General features: G+C 40.8%; 1 protein-coding gene across 5 annotated transcripts in view; it reads right to left on the reverse strand.

Moving 5' to 3' along the window:
• The window catches only part of nrg1 (neuregulin 1), a 68,904-nt gene extending 58,641 nt beyond the window's left edge, over positions 1–10,263 (reverse strand). For 2 of the 5 annotated variants that reach the window (XM_078161992.1, XM_033646043.2), the window contains exon 1: positions 8,742–10,253. In XM_078161992.1, the coding sequence (XP_078018118.1) occupies positions 8,742–9,423 (682 nt within the window). In that variant the 5' untranslated portion in view covers positions 9,424–10,253. Of the gene's footprint in view, positions 1–8,741 lie in introns of all 5 variants that reach the window. The other 3 variants (XM_078161991.1, XM_078161990.1, XM_078161993.1) reach the window with 3 other exon arrangements.
• Between the last annotated feature and the right edge of the window lie 10,468 nt (positions 10,264–20,731).

The following is a 20,731-nucleotide window of genomic DNA, read 5'->3' on the forward strand; positions in this document are numbered from 1 at the left end:
GCACCTTCACAGATATAAGGGTAAGCGTAGTCTCCTTTTACACAATACAAAGTAAATTGATTATACTAATTATATCATTTTTCATACTTACTGACCCTCACACATACTCTCACATCAGTGTCAGTGGAGCTACCACACACTGGCCTAAACATCAGGAACAACTGGGGTCAGTGTCTTGTGCTCCAAAAAAGCTGAATCTGACATGTGAACAGAAGTAGCCAAGATCAAACTGCTAACCCTGCATGAAGATGTTACGAAATTCTAAAATACAAATATAAATTTAAAAATTGTGTCTCTTTAAAAGGGATACTGTTTGTATTTTTACTGAGTTTTTAGGCAAACACATAAAATTATAGTTTTTCTCACCTTGTCAAGTCAATTTTTGGATTTCTGAAAATCCCAGTTGCTGACCAGCTGCATCACTACAGGTAAGATTAAAAGGACAAATTACAAGGACTTGTGTTCCATACACTCAACTAGACTTAATATTAATCATTGTTGAAAATAATATTTTCCATAATATTGCCCTAACACACTCATAATAACTATCTAGATTTATTTATCTAGATTATAAATTCTTGCCATCAGTAGTCAAAAAGACTCTCAGTCAGCTACATAAGAAATGTAACCACAAATGAATATACAGTTTGTTTGTTTTTGTCTTCCTCTAGCAGAAAGCATATGTAAATTAGAACCCTGAATTTCAAAGGGAAAAAAAATCCTCAAACTCTGCAGTCCAAAAGTGATGAATGCAACATTAAGTAAAACGAGAAAGTAAAATGTTTAGGTCAGCTAAACAAAAGTTGCACATCCCCTGCAGTCTAGTAATCACAGGATGTAGTCTAATCCTCTAAGTGGTGGTTTTACTTGTATCCCAAAAACAGTTTGGTAAGCTGTTATTCAGCCAGGGAGAGATGTTGCCAGAGTTTCAGGTTATTATACTGTTTACACTCACCAGTCAGGTTGGGCCCACCTAGCTAAAATAATGCAGTCTTATCCAACAGCTCTGCAATAACATAATGATTAAAATGTTCAGTTTGTGTTGGAACCGTTTTAGGGAGGTATTGATTTGACTGTATGATGATTTTGGAGGATGTAGTTTGCAGTGCTGTGTTTCAATGATTTTGCCCACTGCATGTACATCACTGAGGGTAGGAGGAAAAACCTGGCAGGTAAATAGGAGTATCATCTACATGCCAAGTTCAGATAGGCTAGGAAAAAAAAGGATTATTTTTCCTCTTTAGACATTAAGTATGTTTACATGACATTAGAGAAAATGGATTTATTGTGTGAGTCCGACTAAAACCAGACTTTTAAAATACATGTAAACATGTTAGTCCGACTGAAATTATACTAAATCGAATTTCTCAAAGTTGGACTGACACACCCAGATGATGTGATTGGGAGTCGAGCTCTGCGCATGCTCCACAGTTTCTGCCCTGGAAGTCGAATAGCATTAAATGCATAACAGAAGAAGAAGCTGGTAACAACAAAGCAAAATCTACATCCAGAGCCATGCATTTTTGGACAGATGAGGAGACACAGTTCATGCTGTGTCAGCTGAAAGAGGTAAATATTTCAAAATACATGGATGGAAGGAAAACACAGAATGTTGACCTGTTTAAAAAAGTGGCAGAAAAGTTGTAAAACACTTGATTGTTTGGTCTGTGACTTAAAAGGTCAACTGCAAAAATGTCTAATATTAACAAGCTGAAAGGGGACCAGCCACTAGAAAATACATGCAGGGAGACAGTGTTGTCATCCACACCCAATGGGGGAAGAATCTCTATACATTTTTATACGTCCTGCGATATATCATCCACATGTAGGCTATACTGTATCTACTTGTACTTGTATATACTTTTAAGACCTTGTTTTGTTATCTTGAAAAGCAGAGATAGTCACATATGTGTCTTGGGCTGAAAAAATACCCTCTAATAAATGGTAAAAGAAAAGTAAAACCAAACATTGAATGTAGAAATTATTGCAAGATCAAATAAGGAGTGAACTTTTTATTTCAATCGTGAGGGATTCTTTAATCAAATCTCGGCCAAATTGTGTGGAGAACTGAAATAGTCTAAAGAGTATATGGCTGTCAACTCTCAGTTTTCCAGTAAAACTCAATTTATGCAATTCCATGATTGTTCATGGAACCCAGTATGCAGAAATATTTAGAAACGCCAGTTTGAGATATGGTAATGTTCCTTCTTTCCTTGCCAAAATTTAGCATAACTTTGGAGCATTATTTGAACCCCTTTCCAACAAGATAGCATAATATGGTCCTCTAGGTCAATACGATACCCATATGTCTTCACTGTAGCTTTAAAATTGAGCCGACACAGCAGGTTTTATTCACTAAAAGTGACTCTGCCTCACTTCTCACCTTCAGCTCTATCTGTCATACCTGCTGCTTCTTCACATTTTTTGTCAGACATTTGGCCGTTGCCTCTCTCTTCCTTTCATTTTTTTTGTTTTCTCTATACCCTAACTTTCCTTTTAGGAGCTCCTGATTTTTGGTGAGACATTCTGACTTAGCTAATCAGGCAGCAGTCTGCCCCACATGTTTACATCAGTGGCACTCGTGAGTTCTGTGCATTGCACACCTGACCCGTGTCAGATGGACTGCACCATTTCACAATACCTGTGGGGGGGTGGGAGCATCAGATGGCACGTTGAAATGTGTTTTCATTACAAAATTACATTTATCATGTAAATATAACTTGTATTGTCAGTGATATAAGCCGGTAAGAAAATTGTTGTACTTGATCCCATTTAAGCATCAACCATAGACCTTTTCATGGGCCCCCCTTGACCTTGGGCGGAGGTCATCTTTATGTTTTGACCCTGCCCCCCCGACGGCACGCCTGGTCACCAGCCTCTCTGCTGTAGTGTGCAAGCAGAGTGTTGGATCATTAGCAGAGCAAGGAATTTTACCAGTAGTCCTCCAGTGATAAACAATCCACAGAATGACACTGACAAATCAATAAATCAGGTTTGTCTGTCATTTGTTACAAAGAACTGAAATAGAAATGCTAAAATAAATATTATATTCATGATAACTTAGTCCTGTAGATGCAATATGACTTGTGTCTGTAAAAATGTCCACTCCCCCCTCACAGCAGCTCTTCTCACTACTAACTCTTCTGTTGGCCCAGTCAGTATTTGTAGGAATAACTAATTTGAGTGAGATGATTCAGTAGCTCCCAATTTTTTTTCAGTGCCACTGTTTAGCGTCAGTGCTGGAAGAAATGTGTCCTTTATGTAGCAAAGGGAAAATTAAAGGTGTGGAAGTGAAAAGCCATGTTGTGCATTTGACCGTCATCCCCCAATTCTAAATAGCCTAAAGGACTGAAATTGAACAAATGTATTTTCCATGAATTTAGAAGTAGTACCCTGAAACTAGAAGTAGTATTAACTAACAGCGAAGCAGTGAAAAGGAGGGTGATGGCTGGCTCCATGTACTATTGGCTGTTTAAGAGAAATAAACAGTAAAGGTAAGCATATGATTCTCTGTGTAGTGCTTTTTGAATGACTTGGTGATGGTGATGAGCCTCTATGAAATCGTGAAATATCCTGGCAATCTCAAGCACTCTGTGGGCATGATTTGCACGCGTGCAATTAAAAAAAAATCACAACTGATTGTGTCCCCCCCAAACTTGTCATCAGATCTGCCCCCATGACTGTCATGCAGATTGGAGTCCACATCCTATCACGACAGTTCGCAATTGCCCCAAACTCATGACCTAACCTTAAAAGGTACCAAAAGGCATTGTGTGGCCTTGAAGACTATCATGTGTGTTAAGGGTATTTCCTTCCTCATAAAACATTTCCAAAGCAAAACTTTTAAATGTTAAAAAAAAAAAAAACATTAAAGTCTTCTTCTTCTCTGCTTTGTTGGCATATTACTATAGCATACTGTGGTTGGCATGCACAGATAATATAGAAGGACATTTTTTCTAAATTGCTGGCATTAGACATTAAAACATGTTGTTGTTGGAAGCATTTTGAGGTGTTCTCAAATCATCTCTGCTTTTACCAAGCTTTGGGGGGGGAGTAGGGGTGACTCTACACTATACATAAAAGCTAAATGGGAAGCAGAGTTAAAAATTCAGATATCAGAGGAAGTTTGGTATCAAATGTGTGAGACACAATCTACATCCACAACTGTACAAAGATCAGGTTACACTGGGGAAATATTAATGTGGCTGTTGAAAATGTTTTAAGATATAAAAATCCCAAATACCTGCCTTGTGATATATCTTGGTAACATTATAGGTGTTGTGATCAGTACAGATATTTACTTGATTTAAGTTTTACTTGCAGAAAGTGAGAAAGCTATTACCAGGCACTGGCTCAATGTAAACCTCTAAAACAGGAACTCTGGCTGGAAATTGTCCAAGACATTTTAGTGATGGAAAAGATGACATAGGTTTTGATAGTTAAAGAGAAGATTTATGTGAGACATGACATTAACTAAAAGAATGCCTTATTAAAAGACATATAAATACTGAAACAGTCCCGGACAACCAGTTATTGTTACTTTATATTTTTATTTGGTTTGTTTATTTTATTGTACTATTTTTTTTTTGCCAATGTGTTTGTACTGTTGAGTTTATATATCTGTTAAAACTTTACACAGTGTGTAGGAATTTCTCCCATCTAACGCTGAAATCGTATATTGCATTCAAACGGATAGCGCACTCTAGCGCCTCACTGTTTCAAACGTGTATTGCAACAACGGTAGCCACTGTGTACCAAAAAGCTATGATGACATTGATGAAACCATGTTATCTGATATATGGAGTATTCATTCAGGCTGCTACACAGACACACGGGACGCGAGCTGACAAACCCCCTCCTCACCATGCTGGCTGTGTTTACAACATAGGACTGTTGGGGCAGGTGTAAATCGAAACAAACCAATCATGTCTTGTCTTTTGACAACTGACAAGTGGCTGAACCTCACACACCTCATCCCTCTCCTCGCATCAGTGCGCCGCTGGCCTGTGATTGCATTGGCCTGGCCTGCCTCTTGGGAAAAAAATGACAGGCAGGCCAGCAGGCCAATCACAACGTCCCTTTTAAAACCTTTCTCTTTCAGCAGCTCTTTCCACCTGGGAAAGGCTACCCCAGTGTTGACCCTAGTTTTTTTAATTCGCCAGTCACGTTGCCTTTTTGATTCCCTTTTGCGCTTTCTTGGCGACGAGGATTCCATCTCCCGTGATGCTGCATATGCATGATCCTGCATTATGCTCAAAGAGTGGGACTTTGTTAGGATGCAGTAGTGCTGGGGTAGTAACGAAGCACCTCTTGCTCCTCTCTTTCGGCTTCTCAGTCACGCAGCGCTGGCCTCGCTCCCAACAAAAACACAGAAGGCGGGGCTATTCCCTGGTAGTGCTATATGTCCCTTGCTGGCGGATGTATTTTCAAGATGGCGAAACATTATGGAACCCCCCAAGCGACTTACCCACCCAATGTGCAAACAAATCTGAAATTCTCCTTTTATGAGAATAAGTCAGATTATTGGTGGAGTTAATAATACACCAATGATGACATATTTATGAATGCAGACATCGATTTTTGCCAATAAACAACTGAAAACGCTACACAATGTCCCTTTAAACATCAACTGGTGTTTTGCAGTATCATCCAATATCACAATCTGTCTGGCAGCAGAGTTTGTTGGCCTGTATAGGGAGTATACGGCCATGTGCTTCCTACCTGATACATGGTGTCACTACCTCCCACCTTCTAGCAAGAGGCTTCTGAAAGGGGTAACATGTAGGAAGTTCAAGGTCTTAGTATATGACCTTAGTTCCTTGAGACCTAATGAGTTAATCAGTTGAGAGAGTTTGGTGAATCTGACTTGGAACACTCGTATGAACAAAACTCACACAAAAAAGTAAGAGATGTTTAAGACAAGCATACAAAGACTTTACTGCATGAGGCCTATTGAGCCCATAACAGGCTTCCCACCAGCTAACACAGCCATTTGTATTTGTTGGAACACATGCGCTGCTGTAAGCAATTCTACAGTCAGTATGTTTACATGACATGAGAGAAAATGGATTTATTGTGTTTGTTTATCTTAAACTTAAAATACATGTAAACATGTTAGTATGACTGAAATTCTACTAAATCGAATTTCTTGAAGTCAGACCAACACACCCAGATAATGTGATTGGGAGTCAAATCACTCCTGCATGTATAGAGTCAATCAGACCCAAACTGGCCTAAGTGCTCTGTGCATGCCCACAATTTCTGCCTCGGGCTTTGACCCGGAAGCTGAATAGCATTAAATGCGTAACAGAAAAAGAAGCCAGTAACGACATAAAGAAATCTACATCCAGAGTCATGCATTTTTTGACGGACAAAGAGACACAGTTCATGCTGTGTCAGCTGAAAGAGTTAAATATTTTAAAATACATGGGTGGGATGCCAGTAGCTAACCTTAGCTAACTTGTTGGTCGATTGTTTGGTCCGTGACGTAATAGGTCAACCAGAAAAAGGTCCAATACTTACAAGCTGAAAGGGGGCATATCACCACCTATCATATTGGAGTCGGTCATACTGCAGTCAGTAAATCAGTTCCCCTTCCATGCTTGTATACTGGGACAAGGACAATCAAATCCAATTAAATGGCCTAGTCAAACTACAGCTATAGCTCCATTTAAATGTATGCTGCATGTAAATGTACTAACTCACTGTCTGCAGGGCAGTGTTGGGGGTAACGTATGACAAAAGTAATGTGTTTCAGTAATATATGATGTAGTAACAAAGTAATATAACACGTTACCAACAGGATTTCGGGTAATATTATTACATTTACTATGTCACGTAACACGTTTCCACCGGAAATAAAATGTTTATTGTTTTTATATTTCATTCACCCACACTGATCCACACCGATCGACTTTCACCAGCGCACCACCAGAGAAAATATCCCCTGACAGTTATTGTGTGTTGTCATGTCATTATACGCTATATTATAGAGGGGTCCCAGTGAATGGCACACAAGGGTCATGCTGTACTGTGCATTATCATGTTCAGTGTGTTCCCATTAATATACCTGCAATGTCTACAGCGTATCCTGTTCTGCTTTTGCATCCTAAAGCTGCCTGAAAGCAGCAGATATAAGGAACTGTCCTCTGGTTTGTTTTTTCCTTGTCCCAATGATCAGCACATCTGGGTGATGTTAGGATATGTTGGATGTGTTTCCATTCACATTTCCTACAACTGCAGAGCAACGCCAGCATACTGTCCTATTCTTATGCATAACTCTCTCTCCCATGCTGTTCTAGGTGACTGGTACACCAGGAATTGACAGGTGTGTCTTTCAGCTCTGGTGTATTAATTTTTTGCGCTCGCCATAGTGACTTAATCACACGTCATTCTGTTTGTTGTACATTTTAATTGTTTATATAATCACACTATCATTAATATAAGCAGGGATGTTAATACAAAGTGGTAACCACTTGATGTGAATACACGAATGGGTCAGACCTGTGCAGCACTGGATTTGAAATGAATTGTAATAAACTGGAGCTTCTGTGTTTTGATTACCTGCTGTGAAACAACATGACCCTCATCCATCAAAGTAAAGCAAAAGTCGTGTAATAGGTAACTTATTACTCTACAAAGAGAGTATTATTGTAAAGTAACGTAATTACTTTCAAATGAAGGTAACTTGTGATATGTAATATATTAAATTTTGAGAGTAACTTGCCCAACACTGTTGCAGTGGCAGTTAAAAACTTTGCCTCTGCACCACCAGTGTGCCCAAATGTTTCTGTCCTTTTGTTAGCAGGTAACTTGTTATCAAGCATTTACCCACTGTGCATTTACAGCACTTAGTCAGAGGCATCATCTGTCCATGCTGCTGATTAAGAAAGCAGTATATACCTTCACTTAAACATGGGCTGGAAACTAACCACCCTTAGATAAGCTAATCCAGGTACAGTGTAATAAAGCACACAGTAATGTGCCTAAAACAGACACGTCATAGTGGCAGAGACGTTGGCAGACAGACAATATTAGTGGGTTGTTTTTCCCTGCGGCGAAGGGATGGAGGGGGCATCAATTAGCCTCCAGCAGTCTCTGACCTTGAAATGGAGCACAGGCAGAAAACAGGAAGTCTCCCTGTACCACAGCCTGGAGTTCCAGTTTGTGTCCCATATCATTTATTGATTTTCACTTTTTCACATGACTGTAAATGTCAACACATTTTTGGGATCTCCCATATTGTATACTGCCTACCAGCCGTAGACTGTGACATTCAAAATAACACCAACATCCAATTATTGTAGTGTGTCTTTATCATTGTGGTTTAATTTCAGGGATCATTAATACTTTACGAGGAAGGAATGAAGGTTAGAAATTATACATTCACTCAGTGTAGGGGTAGAGTTGGTTTAAATAGAGCTGTTGTTTCCTGCATACCTATCTGTGCAGCAGTATTTCAGTGGCTTAGTCATGGGACTCTTTACTACACTCTGCAAGTCCCAACGTGTCTGCTTTCATGAAAAGTCCTGACACTTCCTGGTATAGCTGACAAAACACACCATTTACAAAATCAGTGTTTAAGTGGAGGGAAAAAGCATCTGAATCCTTTATAAAAACATTGAACTTGATAAAAATCACAGTCCAACGTTAGACATAATTAAGTTTTGGAGCAAAGGGACATCCTGATTGACAAGAATTCCCAATCCCAGTGCTTTCTCTGACCTGTTTTAGATACTTACAGATTGTTGGGATGATGACGTTGTTTAATTCCTGTGTTGTCTGAGGGTGGAGAGTCTGCTTTGGGACGGTAGGACGTTCAGCGTTGTATTTCAGTGTAACAGAGGGATCAGACAGAGTCACTCGTGGGGACTGAGGCATGTATGGCCCTCGTGTTGATTTCTCTTCCATTAAAACCTCAGGTCGTCCTGGGGTAATGGCGGTGGTCAAGGAGACAAAAGACGTAGATGTATGAGGAATCGACATAGTTAGTCCCAGCGTGGGGGTAACTGATATGATAATCGGGTCCTGTCCAATGGGTTTAGGATCTAAGTGTGTGGGTGGTTCATATTCAAAGATTTTATCCACAAAAACCCATTTGAGGCCAGCTGTGCAGAGGGCTAAGCTAAGCAGACAGGCCAGGATGGGAAGAATGCAGATTTTCTCAGAGTGCAGGCAATTGTTAATCCGTTCCATCTCTATGCACACACAGCAGGTCCCTGGCAAGGCCACAATTCCCAAAGCCCCCATATGCTGCCCATCACCACCTTCCTCTGCGCCATCCTCCCCGCTCTCACCAGCTGCCTCTGTCTCCTCTGGTTTCTCCTCTGGGACTTGTCCAGTATCAACAGTAGAGCTGGTAGGGGAGGCCGATCCAGGAGGGGGAGCTGGCCCTGCAGAGAAGTCCTCCATTCCCTCAGTCATCCTGTTTAACTGCTGGATGAGGGGTCTCTGAACACCTCAACTATTAACTTAGAGCATCACACGGTGGCTGTCTGCCACCAGTCTCCTCGAGTATGTTTTCCATCATGAGGCTGCAGAGTCAGAGCTGGGATTTCAGAGAGGTACAAAAGCTATTCAGAGTGAGTCCAACCTTGTTAAGAGTCTGGGAGGTATGTAGACAGCCTTCTGCGCATGAGGGAGAGGAGTTCCTTACTCATGCTTTCTCACAGGAAACGCATCAGTCTATAAATAGAATCATTAAATTTGCTGCAGGCAAAAACAAAAGAAGATTTCCAGAGGATTCGATTCCTTAAATGTTCTGCATAGTCTGCTAGGGAGCAGTGGTGTAACAGTCTCACTCACTCACCTGAGCACTAGGGCAGAAGAGGCAGTGTCGAAGTGATGGGCCAGCTGCAGTAGCTGTATTGCAGAGGACAGGACGGCCAGGCACTGCAGTGGCAGGAGGGACATGCTGTCTTGTCTGTGGAGCTCCAAGTAGCTGAAAGGCTGAATCATCAGGGAGCGGCAGGTGCCCTTCCTCTCAGCACAGCCACAGAAACAGATGAGTAAGGGGAAAGAGAGAGAAAGAGAATCATAGAGAGAGGGAGGGGGAGGGAGGGCTGCAGTAGCACAGAAGGGCAGAGAAGACGGGATACTCCCCTTTTTCTTCCCTCACCCCTCCTCTCTCAGTCTTTCCTCCAAGTGGTGAGCAGGGCAGCCTCTGGCCTCCTCCCTCTCTGCCTCTCTTCCTGTCTGGTGGTGTGTCCGTGCTCTTTCTATACGCTGCTCCCAATCCAAGCTCAAAGCATCCAGCTAAGCAAGTTCCTACTTGATCCAATTAGAGTGCATGTCAGCGAATCACAGACAAGCAAACTGTTGTAGCCACCCCCTCCAGCACCACTCCCCATTGATTATGCTGATACCAAAGGGTGTGTTTTTTGTCAAGGGGAAGGAGCCAGGGAAGCAGACATATGATCCACCCCAAGAGGATGCAGCCATTGTGTTCTACTCTTCTCAAGTATCTGCATTCATTAGTGTAATAGCAGAAACAGAGGATAATGACAATGAATAAGGCAATGGCATTGACATTACACATGCACATTTATATACATAAATATATATTCAACTTAAACATTACATAAATGTTACATTAGAATCTTCATGATGACTTATCATCATTAATAATAGACCTTTTCCACCTCACAAGACATTTTAACATGTCACAGTAGAAAAAAGTATATAGGTATACATAATAAAATGAATGATGGCTAATTTCAGTTTCAGGCTCCTGGTATAGTTACTGCTGGTTTACTGTCACAATGTCATGGCTTACTGAGAGTCTTGACTAGAACTGAGCAAACATTAATATTATCATAAGTACCTGTGCTTGTGCTACTGTGACAAGTAAAAACATAATTGCGATAAAAATGCCCTATGGTAATTAAGATGGTTGCTACTGAACTCTTGTGCAAAGATGAAAAAAAAATAGAAAAAGTGTTAAATGTGGATTATCACTGCTAGGCAAACCAAGTATAAGGGAGTGTTTCTAATTTTTAAATTAATTTATTTTAAAAATATTCTGAATATGAAGAAATGACTAAAAGGAGCAAAGAACAGATCTGACCCAGCTGGCCTAAAATATAAACACAGAAAATGTTATAGCCTTTATTATGGTATCCAATTTGTCAAATATGATACATAGTAAACTGGGGATATTGATCACAAAACTGACACTTCCTTTAATAGCATGCAAGTATAACAGAAAGCCCCCAGACTACCAATAAAACTATTAAGCCCCCAACCCCCCACCATGTCGGCTAATAAGCTGACAGGACAATCCATGGTGTTGTTGAGGAGATGGGGCTTAAACAAGATGAAGACAGTGGCAAAGGTCAGGTCCCCGCCACACTGAACATTAACACTGCTCTGACCCTTTCCAATCCACGGCAGAATTAATACCAGTAATGGTATCTCTGGAAGAGCACTTCCTGTCAGGCCCCTGAATTAGGGACCTGCATATTGATTAACCTCTCAGTATTTTCAGCCTTTATTGGGGCCAAAAAGTGACATGAGAAATAGACAAATTAGTGTGATAGATTAAAAAAAGAAATAAATAAAAAGAAAATTTGCTAAAAAAAAAAAAAAAACTTACAACAAACCTTAAAGTATTTATTTATAGATTCAATTAAAGATTTATTACAGTCACTGAGAGCCAGGAGAGACCATGATGACATGATTTGAGACCTTATTACCATACGTGAGATGTGAAAAAAAGCACTACAATTGATTTCTGGTGTTAAACTTTTCAGTCTCTAGGGCTAATGGTAACGTTGCTGAGCACCACTGTGCACACAGGGATCTTTGTCTTCTGTTTGTATCATATTCATGTAAGGTTCCACACTGTAATTATTTTTTATGAGACAGTAAGTTCAAAGTTTTGGTTAATGCCATATGTCAACCATTTTTCTCTTAACATGAGAAATTTACTCCTACTTACTCCTAATATCCTGAATATCACAGATTAACCTGGTCTGGAACATAAATGACAAATTGATCAAATACAATAAAAAATCAGCTCATTATCCCAGGGATATCCCCTCGGGTATTAATAAAGTATATAAAAATTAAAATTAAAATTAAAAAAATGACAGTGGGAGATGTCCCAATTAAATATCTTTTGAGTTAATCTCTGGTTGGACATATTCACAAGTCTATTCCAGAGCTAAAGTATTTGAGTTTTTGATGTTTGGAGGTTTCTATCCCATATCTCAAAGCAATAAATGTGGAAATAAATAAACATGAAAATGGGTGACAAAAAAGATCTCTTTGAAAACAACAAATGTGAAAATATACACATTTGCAAATACATGTGGAAATAAATGTATTAATACGGAGTCTACTTCTGGAAATATATATCTGGATAAATACAGAAAAATATACAGTAGCATTATTTAATTTTTGCCCTTTGATCTTTTCTTTGGCAAAAAGTTCTATTATTTTTCATTAACCATTTACTTTATTTATTTCCTACTGTGTCTTAATGGTTTCTACACACTCAAGCAGAGCGACATCAGAGTCATGGTGAAAAATTATTAAAATGGACCTGCATTTGTACAGCGCCTTTCTAGTCATCTGACCACTCAAAGCACTTTTTTATTTATTTTTTTATTTTTTAAAGATTTTTTTGGGGCATTTTTTAGCCTTTAATGGATAGGACAGACAAGTGTGAAAGGGGGAGAGAGAGAGGGAGTGACATGCAGCAAAGGGCCACAGGCTGGAGTTGAGAATAAAAGTCCGCACACCAGAAGCTGCTCCTTGAACAATTTATTCATGTGTTACGTTTCGGGCCCCTGCCCTTCATCAGACATGAAGTGAATGTGAATACACCTCCATATATAGGCTACACACACAACCCCTTAGGGTCACCTGACACAATCAGGTGATAAACCACAGGTGTGAGAACAATAATAATAATTATCAAACAGAAAAGAAAAATATATATTTCTGATTGATGAGAAACAATCTTTAAATGCAGTACAATGCAACAATGCTAGAATACCACTTTACAAAGATTCTATAAGAAAATCTTTAAGAAAATCTTTAAGAATTTGCGCAGGTATAAGGCCTGCAGTGTCATGATCCTCATCATGGCAGCCCCTCCCTCTCCCTTATGTGTGTGTGTGTGTGTGTGTGTGTGTGTGTGTGTCATTCCCTGTCTGTATTACTCCTCCTGTGTTTCTCCCCGTCTGTTCTGTGTGTGTGTGTATGTGGGCGTGGTTTCCTTCCACAGGCAGCGCCAGGTGAATCCACTCCAGCAATCAACCTCTCCATAAAGCCTCTGGATTCCTCCCTACTCGTCGCCAGATCGTTTCATCAGTCTGCGTGGTAGTTTGTATCCTGGCTCCTCTGTGTTTTTGCCCTCGTGCCTTATTAGCTTGTGTCGCTAATGTCTCTGTGTTTCTTCCGCCTCAACTCAGATTGCTGTGCTTGCCTCGTGATCTCGTGTGTGCTTCTTCACTGCCTGCCTGTGGACCTTCCTGCCCTCGTCTGCTCTCCTGTGTTTCCCCTCGGAGTGAGTACGCTCGAGAAGACGGAACCTACTGCGCCGTGCCGCAGCACTGCCGCCATTACCACGTGGCGGACACCACACCACAGACACAGACATGTCGGGATCCTGGGACCACGCTCCACCCCTCCCCCTTGCACTTACCAGCACGTTTGAACATTAAAGACTTGTTATTCACTGTGTACCTGTTTCCTGAGTCGTGCTTTTGGGTCCAGGCTTTGAACTAAACCATAACATGCAGTGCAAATATAAATATAAACAAATCCCACACACTTTAAATATCACATAAAGAGAACATCAGGTGAAGACCATCATAAATTTATGCGATATTAAAAGGGAAAAAAATGTTCTGTAGAGGCGTCTCTAACAACTATCAAACAGTGATATGGCAAGTGCAGACAATATGAGAAACATGGCTCACACAGTAGTAGCAGAAAACAATCAAATCCAACATCATACCAGCTACTGAAGGAACAATGTAAACACAAATGACAAGTTCCTAGACCCATAGAAATGAAATGAAACGCACACATCATAAAAAAGGCCTCAAGTCAAAATCAACATTAAGCCCTTTGGGAGCCAAAGTGTCCAGGGTATATATCCAAAAAGCTTCTTTTTTAAGTACGAAAGAGTTATTGTCACCACCATGTGAGGGCTGTTTAACTAGTTCTATAACTATGTATCTGAGAGAGGAGACATTATGTGAGGCTTGAGTGAAGTGCACTGCCACTGGACTTCTGGTGTCGTGGTTTCTAATGTTAGATCTATGTTCTGAGATTCTAGTTTTTAGTGGTCTGGTGGTTTTACCAACATACGCAAGGCCGCACGGATACTTAAGCAAATAAATAACATTTTTGGTATTGCAGGAAATAACACCCTTGATGTTAAAAGACTTGCCATTCTGTGGATGATTGAAAGTAGAGGTTTTGTGTGTGAAATTACACTGGGTACAGTTGCCACATCTGTAATTCCCGGAGGGGACAGACTGTAAGAAGTGTGGTGGAGTCACAGGCGGCTGATATGCTCTCACTAACATGTTTCTAAGGTTTGGAGGTCTCTTGAACACAACTTGAGGAGGTGTGGGGAAACAGGCTGGAGTTGAACCCGGGCCGCTGCGGCAACAGCCTTGTACATGGGGCGCCTGCTCTACCACCAAGCCACCAACGCCCCAACTCAAAGCGCTTTTTACACTACGAGTCACATTCACTCATTCACACACACATTCATACACTGGTGGCTGACGCTACCATTAAGGTGCCACCTGCTAGTCAGTTTTTAACAAACTCACACACGGATGGAAGCATCATCGGGAGCAATTTGGTGTTCAAATTCTTGCTCAAGGGTACTTCAACATGCAAACTGGAGGAGCCAGGGATCTAACCACTGATCTTACAATTGGTGGACGACACGCCCTACCGCTGAGCCACAGCCACCCCAATAATAATAATAATAATGATAATTAAAGCTGCAAGCAGCGATGAACGGGCCCTCGCACCTTCACGCAACTTGGGGGGGGGGCTGGCAGGACGCCTTCTGACGCGTCAGTTCATTTCTGTCAAAGTTAGATATCGCATGCAGGAGTGACTCTGCATATCCTTGATACAGTGCTGGAATAACATATTTCACATTTTGTATCACTTCCTCTTTCCACTAGGGGGAGTTGGAGAGTGCAGTAATTATACATCATGTTTTTGTACATCAAATATACACCACAGCATGTAACTTTCAGATAAATCGAAAGATAAGTGTTTGATGAGACCTACTTCCTGTCGCCACTAGGTGGGTCTATGAGTATCAGGCAATATGGTAATGATGGGGGGGACTAATATGAATCATGTGAGGTTTGGTGGAGACAGGACCATTTATGCCAAAGCTACAGCAATTTCGTTTTTCATGGCAAGACCTCAAGATTCAAAGCTCAGCAGTGGGCGTGCCATTCAACATTGGGCAAATCCTGTGATAACTTTTGGTCACAACGTAGTCACGCTTACATACACCAAGTTTGGAGCCAATCTGATTAAATCTGTAGGACAAGTTTGTTAATATACAAGCCCTGGAAATGGGCAAAAATGCACAAAAGTGGCACAAGTAAATTCAAAATGGCGGACTTCCTGTTGGGTTTGAAGCATGGCTCCAAGAGGCTTTTTTGAACGTGATTGAGTGTTACAGGTGCCTACCAAGTTTCATACATGCAGGTCAAAGCAGCTTTGGGGGCTGCTTAATTGAATAATTCTAGGGGGCGCTGTTGAGCCATCTTGGTGCATCAAAGCACAAAAATCACATCAGACAACAGGACTTGCGACCTGTGATGTGTATGCCACGTTTGGTGAGTTTTCAAACATCCCTTGTCCCTTCAAAGCAACATCGTGTTTAATGGCGAACAAGGCGGCACCGCGGTGACAGCGTTTGATGAAAACTCAAAAGCTTCATTTTTAAGTATCATCAAGGTCTAAGGACTTAGACCAGCAAGTTTGAGGTGGGTCTGATTAACCTGCTAGAAGAGGGACATCAAAGAATGTATAAAGTAGCTTTCTGTTGCCAGTAGGTGGCGCTATGGCGGTGATTCAAAATTCCTCTGTAGATGTGTTCAGGGCTGGACTGTCATCATATGTGTGAAGTTTTGGCAAGATATTCCCACGTGAAGTCAAGTTACAGCAACGTTTATCATCACGGCGAAACATCAAAGTTCGCCGCCAGGCCGTGGCCACGCCCTTCGACGAAAACTCACAGTTTCCACAATAAAGCATCATCAATGTCTTATGACTTTTTTCACCAAGTTTGAGATGGATCTGGTCAAGTCTGTAGGAGATGTACATTAAAGTCTAAAACATGACATTTCCCATTGCCAGTAGGGGGCGCTATGTTTATCCCTAATTATTGACATGTACATGTGTTCAGGACGGGACTGTCATCAATCCTGTGAAGTTTGGCCAAAATTGGACCATGTATGCTGGAGTTATAAACTACTTCCTGTTTAGTGGCAAGACCCCTAACTTCGACGCCATCCCACGGTCACACGCATTGACGAAAACTCAAGCTTTTGATAACTTTTCATCTTCAAGGTCTTGGGATGGGACAGACCAAGGTTTGAAGTCAATCGGATGAAATCTCTAGGACTAGTTCGTTCATTTATGACCCCTGGAAATGGCCAAAAATGCACCAAAATTGCACAGTAAATTCAAAATGGCTGACTTCCTGTTGGGTTTAGAGCATGCCTCCAAGAGGCTTTTTTGTACGTCTCTGGGCGTTACATAAGCCTGCCGAGTTTCATACATGTAGGTTAAACTAGCTTCAGGGGCTGTTTCCTCAAACTTTTGTAGGGGGTGCTACTGAGCCATTTTTTGGAACCCGCACACGAGACCCTTAAAATATCAAATTTTTCACCAGTTCTGAGATGTGTGCAAAGTTTCATGAGTTTTCGGGTATGTTAAGCCTCCCAAAAAGGCAATTCATTTGGAGGAAGAAGAAGAAGAAGAAGAAAAAATCCTTGCATTTCAATAGGGTCCTCGCACCGCTAGGTGGTCGGGCCCTAATAATAATAAGCAGCGGCACAAATGTAAATTTCATCTTTTTTAAATACACTGCTCAGAAAAAATAAAGTTACACTCAGATCACACATCAGATCTTGATGAACAAATCATTCAAGTTGCAAATCTTTACTTTACATTAAATAATTTGTTGAGAACAAAATGACATAACAATGGTCAATTGAAATCAAAATCATCAACCCACTGAGGGCTGGATTCAAAATTGCACTGAAAATCAAAGTAAAAAATCACAGGTGTACTTGGCGGCGTCAGATGCATAATCAATCAAACTTTATTTGTATAGCACTTTTCATACATTAAAAATGCAGCACAAAGTGCTTCACAGAATAAAAACAAAAATAATACATACATATTGAAAACCCGCCCCTCCCACCCCCACATATAAACACACACACACACAGTCAGTATAGTCAATAACATGGCTGGGCACTGAGGAACCAGGTGAGGAAAGAACCACCTACGGGGAGCCATCCACACTGAGAGGCGCTACAGCCCACAGCCATAGGGAGCATCGCCACAGAGACCACCCCGACCAGACAGACCGGGGTGGACTCCACACATGGTGTGGAGATTAGGAAAAATTAAAGAGTTAAAGATTAAAATAATATTAATAATAATAATAAATAAATAAATAAATTAATTAATTAAGATTTAGAGACTAAAATGCATAAAGATTTAAAAATAAATCATTTAAAAGCATTAGAAAGTAAAAAGAACATATAATAGAAGAATTAAAATAGTAAAAGAAATCAGTTAAAAGCTAAATTAAAAAGGTGAGTCGTGAGCCTCCTTTTAAAAACATCAACAGTCTCTGCAGTCCTGATGCTCTGCGGCAGGCTGTTCCATAAGTGAGGGCCATAATGGCTGAATGCAGCCTCCCCATGGGTTTTTGTTCTAACTCTTAGAACAATTAAAAGGCCGGTGCCGGAGGACCTCAGGATCCGCGAGGGTTGATATGATAAAAGCAGGTCAGATAAATAAGATGGCCCAAGACCGTTAAGACATTTAAAAACTAATAAAAGAACCTTAAAATTGATCCTGAAACACACGGGGAGCCAATGCAGCGATTGTAAAACTGGTGAAATGTGCTCCCGCCCTCTGGTCCTCGTCAGCACTCGTGCGGCTGAGTATGTCCCATAGTTGCTCAATTGGATGTAGGTCAGGGGAACGAGAGGGTCAGTCAATGGCAACAATGCCTTCATTATCCAGCCTACACACTCTGGCCACATGAGGCCAGGCATTGTCCTGTATCCGGAGTAACCCAAGGCCCACTGCACCAGCGTAAGGTCTGAAAATTGCTTTGAGGATTTCATCCCAGTACCTGACAGCAGTCATGGTACTGTTGGCTATGACATGGAGGTCTGTGTGATCCTCCAAGGATATGCGTCCCCAGACCATCACTCGCCCACCGCCAAACCGGTCATGTTGGATGATGTTACAGGCAGCATGACATTCGCCACAGCATCTCAAAATTCTTTCACACCTGTCACATGTGCTCAGTATGAACTTGCTTCCATCTGCGAAGAGAATGGGTTGCCATTGGCAGACCTGTCAATTCTGGTGTTCTCTGGAGAATGCCAGTCAAGCTGGACGATCCTGATCTGTGTGCACAGGTCCCGCAAGAGGACATCAGGCCCTCATGCCACCCTCATGAAGTCTGTTTCTGACAGTTTGGTCACAAACATGCACACCAGTAGCCTGCTGGAGGTCATTTTGTAGAGCTCTGGCAGTGCTCCTCCTGTTCCTCCTCGATCAAAGGATCAGATACCAGTCCTGCTGCTGGGTTGATGCCCCTCGTGTCTTCCTCTCCTCGTGTAACAGCCAAGCTCCTGATGTCTCCTCTGTGCTCTTGAGACTGTGCTGGGAGACACAGCAGACCCTCTTGTGACAGCATGAATGGATGTGCCATCCTGGAGGAGCTGGACTACCTGTGCAACCTTATTGGGTTGCATGTACTGCCTCATGCTACCAGTACTGACAAGAACACTAGCAGAGCACAAAACTAGAGAAGAATCAGTCAAGAAGGATAAAGAGAGAACAACGGTCTCTCCTTATCCTTCTTGACTGATAAGGAGAGAACAACGGTCTGTGGCCACCACATATGAAACCATTCCCTTTTTGGGGAGTGTCTTGCTTTTGCCACTCCATTGCACCTGTTGTCACTTTTATTTGCATCAAACTGCAATTGATTCACAATCACTTGTGCTTCCTAAATGGACAGATTGATATACCTTAAGTTTAACTGAGTTGGTGTTATACTGTGAAGTGTTCCCTTAATTTTTTGAGCAGTGTATATAAATGTAATGGACACATATTTTCTCTGTGCAGCACATACTAGAACAAGTTGAAAATGTTTTATCTGGGCAAAAATTGTAGTCATCCTGAGCTATTTGACGGAATGGCTCAGGAGTGATCAATGCCTCCTGACATTTTTACACTGCACTTCTGACAGAAAATACATGGTTGAGTGAGGATTTTTGTGAATTTTTCAGATAAATGTACACCACCAGAAAATCTACATGATGCACAACCAAAATTACATTGGAATCAATGTTTCATTGTATCGGATCATCAATTTAGTGGTTAAGTGCAGTTAGTTTAGTTGAGTTATCCTATGGCACAACTTTGTGTTCAACATCAATTGTGCAATGCTAGTTGTTTGAGGGTGGGAGGAGCTGAACCTGCTGAATAGTCCATCAGAGGTAATCATCATGCAGAATATATCGATTTGATTTTAAGCTTTGATGCTCTAGTATATCTGCGTTTGAATGAAGAAATAGATTTCCACCATTTTTATGAACAACCTTTTTAATTGTAGCTATTGATGGGACTGCATCATACTGTGCTGGCCTCAGATGTATGAAGTAACAGAAATAATCAATCCAATTTTATTTCTGCCTTGATAAAGATTGTGTGAGATTCAAAGCAATTAGCATTTTTATCACACTGAACAAAATTTAAACACGTAATTTTGTTTTTGCTCCATTTTTCACAGGTCAAACACCTGAGGTCTGGGACTTTTTTATTCACTAGCACTCAGACGATCTATTTCTCTCAAATTTTGGTTGCAAATTACTTAAAATCTGTGTCTGTGTGCACTTCTCCTTTTTTGAGATAATCCATCCACCTGATGGTCACAATAGACCAATTTTATGGTCGTCACAGTTAGGTCACGTATACGTGAGTGGCAGAAAACCACCGTTGAGAAACGTTTGAGATACCCATAATAAAAATGTCTTCTTGTGCCGTTGGTTGTCATAACGGTAATACAAAACAAGTTAACCTTCATTTCTATTGAAAATTACTGACAGACGTGCTGCCGAGCCAGTGACAAGGACATAAGCTTTATAAGACATAAACAAGTCAAACAGCTATATGGGGCACTCTACCGAATGTGTACAAAGTTAGGCTGGAAATATTTTGAAATTCTGTATGTTTTATTTCCAAAACTTAGTCCCTATATACTGTATATTGTACCACATGTAAAGGTCACATATCTAGTAAAATGACTGTACATTTTTATATTGTATTTTCAGACTGTTTTGGAATGTTTTTCCTCTCCCAAAATTTGTCACTACCAAAACATATATTATATAATACAAAAAAATATATATCAACCTGTTATGCTTGTTCCTTCCCTTGTCTAAAGATTTAATTTTTTTTACAATTTTTTACT

This window comes from Epinephelus lanceolatus, chromosome 19 (assembly GCF_041903045.1).
Source record: "Epinephelus lanceolatus isolate andai-2023 chromosome 19, ASM4190304v1, whole genome shotgun sequence".
NCBI lineage: Eukaryota > Metazoa > Chordata > Actinopteri > Perciformes > Serranidae > Epinephelus > Epinephelus lanceolatus.